This window comes from Bubalus kerabau, chromosome 2 (genome assembly GCF_029407905.1).
Source record: "Bubalus kerabau isolate K-KA32 ecotype Philippines breed swamp buffalo chromosome 2, PCC_UOA_SB_1v2, whole genome shotgun sequence".
Lineage (NCBI taxonomy): Eukaryota > Metazoa > Chordata > Mammalia > Artiodactyla > Bovidae > Bubalus > Bubalus kerabau.
Window position 1 is genome coordinate 110,990,861 of NC_073625.1, and position 14,370 is coordinate 111,005,230.

The 14,370-nt window shown below is 51.9% G+C and overlaps 1 protein-coding gene across 2 annotated transcripts; it reads left to right on the forward strand.

Moving 5' to 3' along the window:
- The first annotated feature begins 2,782 nt into the window (after window positions 1-2,782).
- On the forward strand, window positions 2,783-13,329 carry NR1I2 (nuclear receptor subfamily 1 group I member 2). Of its 2 annotated transcripts, none has more exons than XM_055570285.1 (8): window positions 2,783-3,173; window positions 5,801-5,934; window positions 7,121-7,308; window positions 8,191-8,465; window positions 11,128-11,270; window positions 11,472-11,588; window positions 11,937-12,042; window positions 13,180-13,329. In XM_055570285.1, exons 1-8 carry the CDS (start codon window positions 2,881-2,883, stop codon window positions 13,322-13,324), a joined length of 1,401 nt encoding a protein of 466 aa, XP_055426260.1. In that variant the 5' UTR covers window positions 2,783-2,880; the 3' UTR covers window positions 13,325-13,329. The 2 variants fall into 2 exon arrangements, with proteins under 2 accessions (XP_055426260.1, XP_055426261.1); XM_055570286.1 differs by having other exon boundaries at window positions 8,302-8,465.
- Window positions 13,330-14,370: the final 1,041 nt, after the last annotated feature.

The following is a 14,370-nucleotide window of genomic DNA, read 5'->3' on the forward strand; positions in this document are numbered from 1 at the left end:
TGTGAAATGACCACCACAGTCGGTACAGCTGATGTCCATCACATCCCTCATTCTCTGGCACTAATCCTGAACCTTAGGTAGCCCCAGGTATCTGTTGAAACCATTTGTCTCTTTGAATGAGAATGTTTAATATACATTAAACCCCCTGAAAAACACGGGGGCTAGGGGCACTGATCTGCACAGTCAAAAATCCGTTTATAACTTTTGACTCCCCCACAACTGCATTACTGAGTCTGCTGTTGACCAGAAGATTTACCAATAACAACAGTTGATTAACACATGTTTTGTATGTTGTATGTATCACTCTTATAATAAAGTATCTCACAATAATGTAGACTAAAGAAAAGAAAACGTTATTAATAAAATCATAAGAGAAAATAAATTTATAGCACTGTACTATGGATGTACTATGTAGTATGGATACTGTAAGTTTCCATCATCTGCTTACAAGATGAATTATTGATCAGTACCTACATCATTATGATATAGATGTTATACATATTACTAACAGTAGATATAAAAATGAAAAGATAATGTGAAAAAGAAATTCATATTTATCCATAGGTATAATGATTCATGCATTGATAAGAAAGAAACAGCAATACGACTGCTTTATGGTTGTCTAATGCAAGTGAAAGGGTTGTTTCACAGAGCCTGGACTATACACTAAATGAATCATCATTTGGTTTTTATGGCAAACACATTATTAAAAACACTGTGGCATTAAAAAAAGTACCTATGATGACAGGATACACAATTGTTTCAATCACAAGAGAGGCATATTGTATGGGAATGTAAACAAAGTTATAAAACAGTGAGAAAACTAACACATTACTGATTTTATATTAAATACCTCTCATCTTATGCCTATGTAAGGAAGACTAATATCTACGCATGTTTTATGCATTCAGGAGATACCTTTAATTTTTTCAATATTTCTAAGCTATGTGGTTCATCTTAAGAGTTTTTCAAATTGCCACACATCTCCAAAAAATTTTCCGATACACTTACTGAAAAAAATCTACATACAAGTGGACCACCCAATTCAAACTTGTGCTGTTCAAGAATCAACAGCATTTACATTTAATTATCAATATATTTGCTCTTTCCATCATGCTATTTCAGTTTCTCTTCTCTCTATGGTTGAACTTTTCTTTATTCTTCCATTTTTTCCCTTTCTACAAGCTTTTAAGCTGTGCATTCTATTTCCAGACTTTTAGAGGTTGCCTAGAAATCTTATGCAGGAGATGCAGGTTCAGTCCCTGGGTTGAGAAGATCCCCTGGAGAAAGGAATGGCTACCTGCTCCAGCATTCTTGCTTGGAGAATTCCACGGACAGAGGAGCCTGGTGGGCTACAGTCTATGGAGTCGCAAAGAGTTGGACATGATCGAGCGACTAAAAAGCTTCAGAAATCTTAACCGGCACACTTTACTAATTAAAATCTGATTTATTATCTTTCCCCTCCCTCAACAATATTGAACTTCAGAAAACTTTCATTGTGATCATCCATCTTCTGACTTGCATGCTTTTGCATATTTTAGTTGTGTTTTACTTTCCTTTTTAACTCCCAAGCATTGTTATAATTGGTTTTTATAGCTGTTTGTTCAGATTTTATGGTCAATTTTTATTCATTCTACAAATCTGATTGGTCAGTTGTTTCACAGGCTTTTTCTCTTTCTTTGATTGTCAGCCTCTTCTACTATTTATTTAAACATTCTTTGCTTGATAATTCAGGCATCTTTGCAGGTCTAATCCTGCTGTAAGTTGTTTTCCCTGTCTCCTGCTTATGGTGCCATGTTAGCTTTTTATTCATGATTATGAGTTTTTGCTCATATTCCTTGAAAATTACTTGTGTGATTCTTGTGTCTAGGTGGAAGGTGAGTTCCTCTATAGGGTGGGGTGAGGGGTGGGGAGGGTTAATTCTGCTTCTGTGGATGTCTAGGAGCACTAACAATCTACAATGAAATTCTTTGTGGATTTTCTGGACATGCAAAGTATATACATTTTTTCCTGCAAGCCTGTATGAGGTCAGAATTATAATTCAAAAAATCAGAAAAATTTTCCACGTACCTGGTTAGTTCAAGTTTCCAGTCAGTCTATTTTATTTGCAGTTTTCTGAAGGGTCAGGGTCATGGAACAGACTCATGTCTAATTCATTCTTATATGTGAAATGGTCAGCTCTCATCTGTTATGCTGTTAAAAACAGAAATTTGTGTGTTGAAATGTTGTGTGGTGGCCTAGAGAGTCTTTGGGGAAGAACAGTGGATAGGACCGTTTCCAGTGTCTGCCCACCCTCCTCTATGCCTACTCCCAAGTAGAATTAAAGTCACACCCTCCAGGTGAAAGTTGGAGAGGACATCTAGAGCACAGCTCTATGAATGGGTTCGAGTTCTTTACTCATTTTCCCCTCAGCTTGACTAGGACCTGGGTATTCTCTCTCTGCGTCGTGAGCCTGGCTCCTCTCTCTCTCCTCATCTGCTTATTTACTCAATTGAAAACAGGTTTTCCGCTCAGCCTTTCCAGTTCTCTCTGGGAGTCTAGGCCACAATGCACCCGAGGGGCCAGCTCTTTGGGTCTCCTCAGTTCCAGAGGAAGTGTTCTGTCCCATGGACTGCCCCGCGTTCAGGCCTGTGACCAGCTCACAGCCTCCTAATCTGAGTCTATCCAAGTATTCATTCTTTGGTCCAACCCAGAGCCTCCTTTCTCTTTCCTTCTCATTTCTTTCTCTACCTTTTCTCTCTCCGTGTTCTTCGTCCATGTGCTTTACTCCAGGGCCCTATTATTGAACACAAATATCACGGTAACATCTTTCTGTCTAACTCTAGTCCTCCTCCCCCATTTCTTCTATGGAACGTCAGCTCTTGTGTCCACAAAACCCACATGAGCAATGCACACTGTGGCTTCAGCACACCCCTGCCCAGGGTTCTCATTCCCTGTGGTGTTCTCACTTCTAGTCCAAGACGCTCAGAAGCAAAGCTGGAGGTGGGCCGTGAAGAAGAGTGGAACCATGCTGACCTCGCGCACTGTGGAGAAGCTGACTCTGCATCTACAAATCCCATCGTTGGCGCAGACGAGGAAGAAGAGGGTCTCCAGATTTGCCGTGTGTGTGGGGACAAGGCCACTGGTTATCACTTCAATGTCATGACATGTGAAGGATGCAAGGGCTTTTTCAGGTAGAGTTATCTGTCAACTTTCACCCACCTGCTACCTCTGACAAAATGGGTCCCATCTAACTGGGGCTCTGCCACTAGCTCCCTGGGCACCGTTTCAGGGCCTCAGCTTCAGAGGCCCAGGTTCGGAGGGTGGGCTGGTGGCCCATCCAAAGGCCTCCTAATTAGTCTCAGGAGAATCATTAGCATCTGAGAGGAAATCATCATTTTCTATTTTCCCACTCTACTCAGGAAAGGCCCCTTTCCATTAAGATCTCCCTTTGTTTCTCCATGTGCTCTTGAATAAAATAGCAAATACAGCAAATGAGTCAGTAAGAGGAGAAAGAATGTGAAAATCCACAAAATTCAAGAGTTCAAATCACTCTTAAGGAGCGGTGTTAAGTAAAGAATGGCATAAAATAAGCGAAGAATATGACACACCAGCTCACCTAGAAACAGAGATCCAAAATATTAGGGACTAAAAAGTCCCAGCTCATAGCAAGACACGCCCAAACAGAAAGGTCACGTTGTTCAGCTGAAGAAAGAACAATGACACTGCTCAGTGCAGGCTCAGACCAAGAGGAAGAGAAGCCAACCAGGAGAGAAGGGAAGGCCAGGTGTGTGCAGGGCAGCTCCCACTGCAGGGGCGCACCTGGGCCCCTAGTGCATTCTGAGGACAGCCAGCTGACTTGACCTCTGCAGCGTTCCTCCTGATGGCTGGACATTTAAATGGAAATGGACCCCTGCACCAAGGTCCAGCTTGCAGTCCCATCAAAGCTGGGCCGCCAGACAGTTGGGTGCAGGGGAGAACCCACAGTGGGGTGTCCAGGACAGGAGGAGCCCAGTAATGCACTGCAGCAGCCCAGGACCCACCCGCCCCCGCCCCCGCTCCCAACCAGAGTGAAGAAACCCTGGTTTAGGAGCCGATGTGGTCAAGTTTGAGGTCAGCTCAGGAAGCCCTCGTGCTCCAGGGAGAAATGAACATCCGTGTGGGGCGCTGTCAGCCTGTGCGCAGCTACGGGCAACAACTCTCCACTCATGGTGCTGAACAAGAAGGAGAACATGTCACCTCTCACATCGAGAAGTCTGAGGCCTTCAAGGGGTTGGTGAGCCCAGCAGTCAGTCCTTCTTCCTCTTCTGCCATCAGAGAGTGGCTACCCTGCCTGCTCCACTGAGGACAGCAAAGGGCCCGGGTTCAGGCTGGGAGCCACAGGGCTCAGCTGAGGAATAGAAAGGCCCCTCTTGTCCTCTAAGAGCAAAGAAATCTTTCCCAGAAGACCCTTCAATTCACATCACCTAGACCAGGGGCCCAGCCAACCCTAGAACCGGTCACTAGCAAAGAGCCCCAGACAGATCCCTGAGCTGGGCATCCACCAATGAGGCCACATGGAGGAGGAAGGGCGCCTGAGCCAGACCTGGATTCTCCCTGCGGCTCGCTGTAGGGGTCAGAGCTTGGATCCTGGTATCGGGCAGATCTGAATTCAAACTTCAGCCTGTCCTCTACCTTGAGGACAGAGAGTGCTCTGTCTTCTCACAGACTCCGTTTCCTCATCTGTGCCAGGAAGATGACCAAATGAATTTCGTAGGGTTCTAAGAACTAAGTTTGCAAAGCTCTGCACAATCTGTAGCTCTGCATCCAATCCACAGAATGGCTGATAAATGTGGGCTCCTTCCCTCAGTCACCCAGGGGTCTCTTACCCAGCACGGGAGGGGATGGGGCCTGAGAAATACGCCCCCTGGCCGTCTGGCTCCTGGCCTCAGGTCTCCTGGATCAGCCCCCAAGGCCCAATCAGTAGCCACACCTGTCCATTCTTCATTTTCCACACTGCTGGACCAGAGCCAGAGGCCAGATCCAAAGGAGAATTTGTTTCCATCTATTCAGCTGTGAAAATTTGGGACAGGGGGATAAAGTTAGGCCCCCACTGACTGGGTCTTCTGGTGAAGTGCAGGATGGCTGGGCTGTGGGGGAGAGTGTGTGCTGGGGTCTCAAGAAGGAATTTACCACCTTGTCTCCCATCTGGCGCAGCTGTCTGGGGACACGTGGACGCAGCGCCCATACACTCCACTATTATGGGGCTCTGAGCCTCTCTGTTCCCCTGTGGCAGTCAGCAAGGGGAAGCCTTTTTACAGTGAGGTAGAAAGTTTCCTGTAGTGTACGCGGTCCTCTGGCCTCCCAATCTAGAATGGGGACTGGGGAAGGCAGGAGGCTTATGTTTCTTACACTCTTGGGGCCAGATTTCCTCCAGTCCCCTCTTCCAAGGAGAAATCCAGGAAGAAGCCACCTCCACAGAGACTTGGCCCAGTTCTCCTGGGGCTCCTGGGTGTTAGGAAGAAAAAGGGGAGAGGGTACGGGCCTCAGGGTGCTGAAGCATCCCATGAAGCAGCTCCGGTGCAGGCCCTGAGCAGCGTCCACCTCCCATGTGGATGATGAGGACAGTCTAGTACCTGGCTCCCCTCCTCCAGCAGGCTCAGAGGCCTCTGGGCACCCACAGAAGCCTGAAGAGCCCTGGTCTGTACCTTTCCTAGGAACCCCACCCAACTCAGAGACAAAGGCAGAGCCCACAGAGGGTGTGACCAGTATCCGTGTCAGGGGCGGACAGGAAGCCAGGGTACACAACGCGGCCTATCTTCTGCTCTCTGTCCTCTTGCAGGAGGGCCATGAAGCGCAATGCCCGGCCCCGGTGCCCCTTCCGAAAGGGCACCTGCGAGATCACCCAGAAGACTCGGCGTCAATGCCAGGCCTGCCGCCTTCGCAAGTGCCTGGAGAGCGGCATGAGGAAAGAGAGTGAGCAAAGGCTGTGCGAGCGGGCATGGGCATGTGAGCCCTGGTGTGCGTGAGAGCATCCGTGTGCACGTGCACACAGGGGCAGACATCAACCTGAGGTCCCCGGCCTATCCTGGAGGGACTGGAGAAGTGGGGTGTTATCGCCATTCTCTGTTCTCGGAGGCCTGATTCTCTCTGGCCAGGGTTGTACTCCACTCTCCCCTCAGTTGCGCTTGTGTGATTCATTTTGTGCCCTTCATAATTGTTTTAGCCGAATTAGGGGAACTGAATTGGGAACAAGAAGCTGGAGACTCATGGTGTGCTTGACCTGCACCTTCTACCAGTGGCCCAGACCTAGCATCCTCGAGGAATTGTGTGCGGCCAGTGACAGAAGGGTTCTCAATTCCCCTGTCCAGCTCTGGTATAATTGTGCTCCCAGGGGCTCTGAGATTAAAGAGCATGGGGAAAGGCTGGAAGTTTCCAAGGTGTATTTCGCTCCATCAGTCACAGAGGGACACAAGACCTTGGGAAGCCTTTGAGGGGCCAGGTTCCCTGGGCATTGGCAGAGAGCCTTTCCTGCAGACCAGCTCTGCCTGTTGTCCCCTCCCCAGCAGGACCCCCTCCCCCAGAGCTTTGCTCTGCACACACAAGTGGGCTCCAGAAATCCATGGATGACCTAAAGCCCCAGGCTACATAGGACGTGGCTGGAGAAGATACCTCTTGCTAAGCAGTGGTCCAGCTCTCCGAGACCCAGAGATCGTGGGGGACTCTCGGGAGTCTTAATGGTATCTGATACACCAGAAACAAATAATCAGGTGCATTTATGAAACAACTATTACATAGCAGCAGTCATAGTAGGCGCTTCCCATGCAGTGTCTCATGCTAAGAGCAGTGTGAGGCAAGCACTGTCACTCCAGCTTACCACGAAGGAAAGAGAGGTGAAGAAGCCCATCAAGGTCACCACTACAAAGTGGCAAAGCCGTCACTGAAGCCTGGTGCCTTAAGATCCAGAAGCCGGAGCAATAACCACTGTTCCACAGAGTTGTCTTGAACCCCAAGGTCACAGGCAGCATGCCCGTCCTTCCCCCCAAGTGTTTCTCCAGAGGAGCCCAGAGCCTTTGAGAGCCTGGAAAAGGGCAGGATTCTTGTCACCAGTCTGTCCCCATCCCCTGCTGCCACCTGAGTCTGCTCCTGGCTGTCCTTGCAGTGATCATGTCCGATGCAGCTGTGGAGCAGAGACGGGCCTTGATCAGGAGGAAGAAGAGAGAACGGATTGAAACTCGGCCCCCTGGAGCCAAGGGTCTGACTGAAGAGCAGCAAATGATGATCAGGGAGCTGACGACTGCTCAGATGAACACCTTTGATAGCACCTTCGTTCATTTCAAGAATTTCCGGGTATGAGGCTTTCGAGATGGCTCACCTCCTGTGCTTTCTCCTCAGAACCCCAATCTCATTCCCAGGGATTCTCGAAGAGTGGCCCCTGGACTTTCAGGAGCAGCAGTGCCACCTGGGAACTTGTTAGAAATGCAGATCCACAGTTCACCCCTGACAGAACCTTTGAGGGCAGGGCCCAGCAGTCTGTGCTATGACAAGACCCCTCAGGTGATTCTAACTCATGCTCAGGTCTGAGACACTCTGCTCTCTCCTTCTACAGCCTGTAGAAATGGAGTCTGAGTCAGCAATGGAGTTATGGACAGCTGAGTTGCACCAGGGTTGCTGGCATTCAGGGCTTTATGAGGATGCAGAGGGGACATGACATTTGTGAACTGGTTTTACTGATCCAGGAAACTTCAGTGACCTCAGCAATGGTAGCGTTGTCTGATCCCAGTGCCCTCTTTCACCTGTGCTCACAGGTATCTCATGACCCATCCAGCTCACAGAACTGGTAGCCAGCAGGCCCCAAAGTCTGTTCTTTCCATCTCCAGCTCTCAGATCCTTTTCTGAGTTTCTTGAGTGCAAGTTCAGGGACACTTGGGACACACCCCTCGATGGAAGCCCCCTCACCTTCCACCAAAGCAGGAAGTGAACCCATCTCTGACCAGGCAGGAATGTGAGGGACCGTGAAGTCAGAGACCCACAAAAGAGAGAAGAAACCAGCGCTCTGTGTGGGGGCTGGGGGGGTGGATGGGGTGGGGGCTGTACACACCTGCCACTGTGCATCCTCTCAGGGAGCAGCTGTGGCTGTGTGCGCCTGCCTGGGAACAGGGAAAATTCCTGTTTGGGAGAATATATATTATGTCTCTCCTCTTTTCTCTCCCACTTCTGCTCATGCCCCAGCTGCCAGATGTGCTCAGTAGTGGCCGCCAGATTCCAGAGCCTCTGCAGATTCAGTCCAGGGAAGAAGCTGCCAAGTGGAGGAAGATCAGGGAAGATCTGTGTTCAATGAAGCTCTCCTTGCAGCTGCGAGGGGAAGATGGCAGCGTCTGGAACTACAAGCCCCCAGCCGACAATGGCGGGAAAGAGATCTTTTCCCTGTTGCCCCACATCGCTGACGTGTCCACCTACATGTTCAAAGGCATCATCAACTTTGCCAAGGTCATCTCCTATTTCAGGTAGGACACAGGGGCTGGGTGGACGGTGTGGAAAGGAGCAGGACGTGGCCAGTAGGTTCAGAGGGTCTGGGATGGATTTCTCTGAATTTGGAGGACACTGGTGCCAAAAGACACCCCTTTACCTCTGCCCCCAGGGCACCTGGCCATGTGGGGGAGTGGAGCCCTCTCTGTGTAGCTCATTAGCTTTGTGACTGCAGCCTGCCATTTAACTGTGGCTCAGCTGCCTCATCTGCTGCTGCTGCTGCTGCTAAGTCACTTCAGTCATGTCTGACTCTGTGCGACCCCATAGACAGCAGCCCACCAGGCTCCCCCATCCCTGGGATTCTCCAGGCAAGAACACTGGAGTGGGTTGCCATTTCCTTCTCCAATGCATGAAAGTGAAAAGTGAAAGTGAAGTCACTCAGTTGTGTCTGACTCTTAGCAACCCCATGGACTGCAGCCCACCAGGCTCCTCCATCCATGGGATTTTCCAGGCAAGAGTACTGGAGTGGGGTGCCATTGCCTTCTCTGGCCTCATCTGCTAGACTGGGGCTAATGATGCCTGCCTTGTGGGGCTGTTAAGTGAAATAAGAAAACCTCTGGAAGAGCATTCAGCACATACATGTGGATGTTCAGAGAGTGATGCCCCTTCCCCATTTTCCTGCCAAGGGGTGGGAGTCACAAGTTGATAGTTCAAGAGCAATGGAAGAGTTGGAAGGAAAAGCAAGGAGGTCCGTAGAGAGAAGAAGAAGGCTAGGAACAGATGCTGTGTTGCCAGCAGTCCGCTGCTAGAGAAGGCTGAGAAGGAGGACAATGGGCTGGGACTCCCCAGACTTGGCATGTAGGCAACAACCACCAGGTAACTGGGGTGACTGAGAAGCTCTGGGCCCTACTAGTGTGGTGGCAACCGCAGCCCCACAATAGGGAGCCTGTCACAGTGTGAGGCAGCACCGGGCATGTCTTCCCTGGGGTCAGGCCCACCAGGCCAGGCCTGGGCAGGTGGAAGTGAATCACACGAGGAGCCCTGACTCCATCCGCTGGCAGAGGGCAGGTTCTTTTCCAGGAGCCCATGGGTTCCCCTGTGGGTGACATGCAGGACTTATTTACTGGAATGAGGGTGGTCACAGGCTGGAGTGGGGTTCAGATTGTGGCAAAGTAGGGTCAAGGGAGAGGGACCCACTTTCACCCATGGACCCAGCATATTCCCCTTGACTGTCCGATGACCCAGGACTTACCACCAGGGTGGGAGGGCACTCATTTCTTGTGACGATCAGCTTTGAGCACAACCACCCTAGGAAGCAGGTGTTACTCTCACCTTCAGGATCTCAGTTAATCAGAGAGGCCAGCTTTGGAAGCATACAGCCTTCAAAGCGGGCCCCCTGCCAGGTCCTGGGCGGGGCACTGCGGGGGTGGGGGGGGGGGGACACAGAAGGAAAAGATCAACTTTGTGGCAGTTGTGGCTCAACATTGCAGATCTAAAAGAAGAGGCTAAACTCCCGAGGAGACCAAAACCAGGCACAGGCCCTCCTCAAGACCTCCCTCCTGGGCTTTTAGGTAGAATGCCTCCATTAGTGGGGAGTGGGGGGCCCTTTCAGGTAGGGAGGGCTTCCCTGGTGGCTCAGACGGTAAAGAATCTACCTGCAATGCGAGTTTGATCCCTGGATTGGGAAGATCCCCTGGAGGAGGGCATGGAAACCCACTCCAGTGTTCTTGCCTGGAGAATCCCCATGGACAGAGGGGCCTGGTGGGCTACAGTCCATGGGGTCGCAAAGAATCAGACATGACTGAGCGACTAAGCACAGCACAGCACTCAGGTGGGGAAGTCACTGTGTCAGTCTAACACAGGGCCTAGAAGCAGCCACTGTGGCTGGGCCTGTGCTCAGTGCTGGGGGTGGGCTTCAGGGCACTCAGCCTGCCTGGAGAGAAACAGTAGACACGGCTAATTCAAAACAGACAGCAGGAAGCAGACTGCCCTGCTGCATGGCACTCACGCAGGAGGCACCTGCAGAAGGACTGCACTCTGGAAAGACCTCTAGGAGGCATAGGGACTGCTTGGCCTGAAGGACTAGCAGGATTTACTTAAGTGAAGCTAAAGGGCTTCCCTGGTGCTCAGAAGTAAAGAATCTGCCTACAGTGCACGAGACCTGTGTTTGATCCCTGGATGGGGAGGATCCCCTGGAGAAGGGAATGACTACCCACTCCAGTATTCTTACCTGGAGAATTCCATCAACAGAGGAGCCTGGCGGGCTACAGTCTATGGGGTTGCAAAAGAGACATGACTGAGCGACTAACAACACTTCACTTCAAAGGCATAATCATTCCAAATGGGGAAAACTAGGCAGAAAGTATGAGGCTGGGGACCAGGAGCCCAGGCTGTGCAGGGAGCTGGAGGAGATGGGGCTGGGTTGTAAGGGGCCCGGACACCCAGCCACATTAGCAGTGGAGAGTCCCTGAAGGTGGCAGGGGCCCAGAGGAAGATGGCAGTGAGGAGGAATCTGCTTGCTGGATTGTGAGCGGGAGAGAGTGAGGCAATTCAAACGCTACTGCAATTGTGCTCAGGGGCAGGAGCCCATCCCACCTCTTCTCTTCGCCACCCCCACCCTGATGCAGAATTACAGGAGTGGGTGCCGGCCTGTGGCAGCTTCCATGGAAGCCAGCATCCCCTCCTTATCCTTGCTGCCAGGGACCTGCCCATAGAGGACCAGATCTCCCTGCTGAAGGGGGCCGCCTTTGAGTTGTGCCAGCTGAGATTCAACACGGTGTTCAATGCAGAGACCAGGACCTGGGAGTGCGGTCGGCTGTCCTACTGCGTGGAAGACCCTGCAGGTGCCCGAGAGATGCCTGTCTGTCCTGGCAGAGGGTGGGAAAACAACCATGGAGGGAGGAGAGGAGCCACACCAGGATTGGTGGATCCTGGGATCGCAGTGCAGAAGATCGGGCCATGGGAAAGGGGGCCTTGGTGAAGGAGAGCTGGGTCCTGGGTCAGCTTCCTGAGAAGTGGACCCTCCAGTCTGCATCCACCCACAGGTGGCTTCCAGCAGCTTCTCCTGGAGCCTGTGCTGAAATTCCACTATATGCTGAAGAAGCTGCAGCTACATAAGGAGGAGTATGTGCTTATGCAGGCCATCTCCCTGTTTTCTCCAGGTGAGAGCTGCACCTGCCTTGCCTGGCTTCCCTCTGCCCCTCGCTTGTTTCCCCAGGCTTGCTCACACCCCTTCAGCTTCAGCCAAGGGCGGGGGCAGCATTCCTTCCTTTGCTTTCCCCAGGGAAGGTTCCCGACTGATGGCCCTGCCCTCCACTCACTGCTCAGCCAGGATGGGGACTGCAGCTGTTTGCTCCCAGGGACAGAGGGGTGATGCAAAGCCCTCTGGTCAACCCCCTCACTTCCTTGCCTGGGAATCCTTGGCTCTGGAAGGTGGTTGGCTAGCCATTTGTCCCCTCTGGGATGGACCAAGCCTGTCTTGGCCCCCGTGGCCTTCCCCTCCCCACCAGACCGCCCGGGTGTGGTGCAGCGCCTCGTGGTAGACCAGCTACAGGAACGGTTCGCCATGACCCTGAAGGCCTACATCGAGTTCAACCGGCCCCAGCCCACCCACAGGTGAGCAGCAAGCAGGGAGGGTGTGAGGGGGTGTGAGCCCTGCCCCCAGGGCCCTGCTTGTCCTGGGGCAGCCTCTGATTACCAGGGCTTTGGGGCGCTGTTTTGTGGCCTTCATTGAGGTCTCCTGCCCAGTCAACTAGAACTACTATTTGTTGAGAAGAGCCAGCCCTGGTGCCAAGCAGTTTACATGCACATCATATTTAATCCTGAAAACAGCCCCATGCAGCAAGTGCTACCATATCCTGCCAGGGACTGGAGGCTCAGGGTGTCTGACCCCGGGTCCCACAGCCAGACAGGTGGGGTTGGAGGTAGGTCCTTGCTGGCCAAGTCTACAGCCCACACCCTGGAGCACTAACTGCCTAACCACCTCCCAGGACAAACTCCAGGTAACAGGGGAGGAAACTCCTTGGTCCTGGTCACCCAAGGGAGGAGGACTACTTGTTCAGGGCTTGGACAGGCAGGAGCTCCCACCCCATTCACTGCGCCCCAGCAGCCCTTGTGACCTGGTACCAAGCCTGGGCCATGACCAGGGAAGGCCAGTGCTGGGTGTGCTTGTGCGAATGTAAAACTTCGGGTCCTTACTTGGCCTGCTGCAGCTGGCTTTTGAGCTTGGCTTCACGAGATGCTGGGTGTCTTGCTTTGCTCAGTCCTCCCCTGTATGGAGCCAGGAGGCATCGTGGGGAACCTAAGGCATGAGGTGTGTCTCAGACACTGGATCCCAGGCTAGATCCAGGGAGGGATTGCTGCCTGCAGCCCCTGCCTCCACAGCTTCTCCCCTTGGTCCTGACGCCCATTCATTAGCTATGGCAGTGAGGATCCCCCGAAACTGACCTGTTCATGCCGTGTCTGGAATGCCTGGTTTCCCCACGATGTCCCTGTGTGCAGAGACTGAAGCCCAGAGGAGGAGATGTGTGTGGGGAGAGTGGTCCACACCTCAAGGGTGCCAGGCTGCTCTGCCCCCTTGTCCACAGACTGCCGTGGAAGCTTAAGGAATTCAGCCGAGCCTTGTCTCTTGGCTTACCTGAGAGGTCCTGAGATGAAAACCCTCAAACGTGTGCAGTTTCAGAGGGGCTCCAGCTTTGGTGGGTGGGGGCAGGGCGGGCTGTTCCACCAACTGTTCCTCTGACTGGCCGGCAGGTTTTTGTTCCTGAAGATCATGGCCATACTCACCGAGCTCCGCAGCCTCAGCGCCGAGCATACCCAGCAGCTACTGCGCATCCATGACGTTCACCCCTTCGCCACCCCACTCATGCAGGAGCTCTTTAGCACCACAAATGGCTGACTGGCCGCCTCAGGGAAGCCAGAGCCGGGGCCCTCGGAGCCGAAGCCACCATTCCTGGGGCTGGACAGATGGACGCTGACAGTGCCTGACAGGTCCTGCCTCCCCAGCGGTCTCACAGAGACAGCTGTGATGATGGCGGGCTAGCATTCCTCAGCACCAGCTAGGTCTGTGGAGAGCCAAGCCCAAGTGCCTTACATGGAGACTGTGCTGGCCCCTAGGTCAGGCCCTTAGAGAGGCAAGGCACAACTCTCCCCTTAGAAGAGGCCCTGGGTCTGGGCATCTAGTGTCATGGTGGGAGAGGGGATAGCACGCCTGGGGCTGGGGCATCTGAGGGTCTGTGCCCACACCCAAGTTGATTAGCTTCTTGGGTTTTTTCACTGCTTCATCTGCTACCCCTCCTCTCCCACTTGCCAGCCATTCCCAACCCACAACCTCCAGTCCCAAGTTGCTCTGTGAGTTCCAGGCCCGTGTGCACTAATGCAGGTGCATTCGAGTTGAGGGAGCCCTTTAGAGAGAGGCCAGAAGGCCTGCACCGAGGGTCACAAGCTTGTCATAACCTCTTCTGTGTATTCTTCCCTTATTCTGTCTCCATTCATGGAAACACATCATTACACACTGACAATACGCTACCTGCTTTGGGGAGTGCATGCTGACTCAGACATGGATCCCGACCTTCATGGGGGTATGTGACTTGATGCAGGTCAGCTTCACAACCGAACTGGGGCTGGTTCCTCCTGAGACTGGAACACGGAGGACTCCGTGGTGGGGCTATATGGACAGCAGTTAATAAATGCGTTCCTGTTTACACATCTGTTTTCAAAGCTATAACAGTATGACAGCCTTTCCTTTATAACCATTTTGGATAAAAATGTTTCTGCATTTTTCGCAAATTACAGGCATCCCATACCTAAGAACCAGGCTTATCACACATGATCCTATGGTTAATGTCAAATCAAGGCAAGAGGACTTAAATAATTAACTTTTGGTTAGAGATTTAAACTTTTTTGGCCTTCCTTTCTAGGAGAAAAAGAAATGTGGGGATGGTG

Coding starts and splice junctions, on each gene's coding strand:
- NR1I2 (XM_055570285.1), top strand. CDS start 2,881: ATGAGCAATGCACACTGTGGCTTCAGCACACCCCTGCCCAGGGTTCTC. Junction 3,174..5,800: donor GGATGCAAGGGCTTTTTCAG/GTAGAGTTATCT, acceptor GTCCTCTTGCAG/GAGGGCCATGAAGCGCAATG. Junction 7,309..8,190: donor TTCATTTCAAGAATTTCCGG/GTATGAGGCTTT, acceptor CTCATGCCCCAG/CTGCCAGATGTGCTCAGTAG.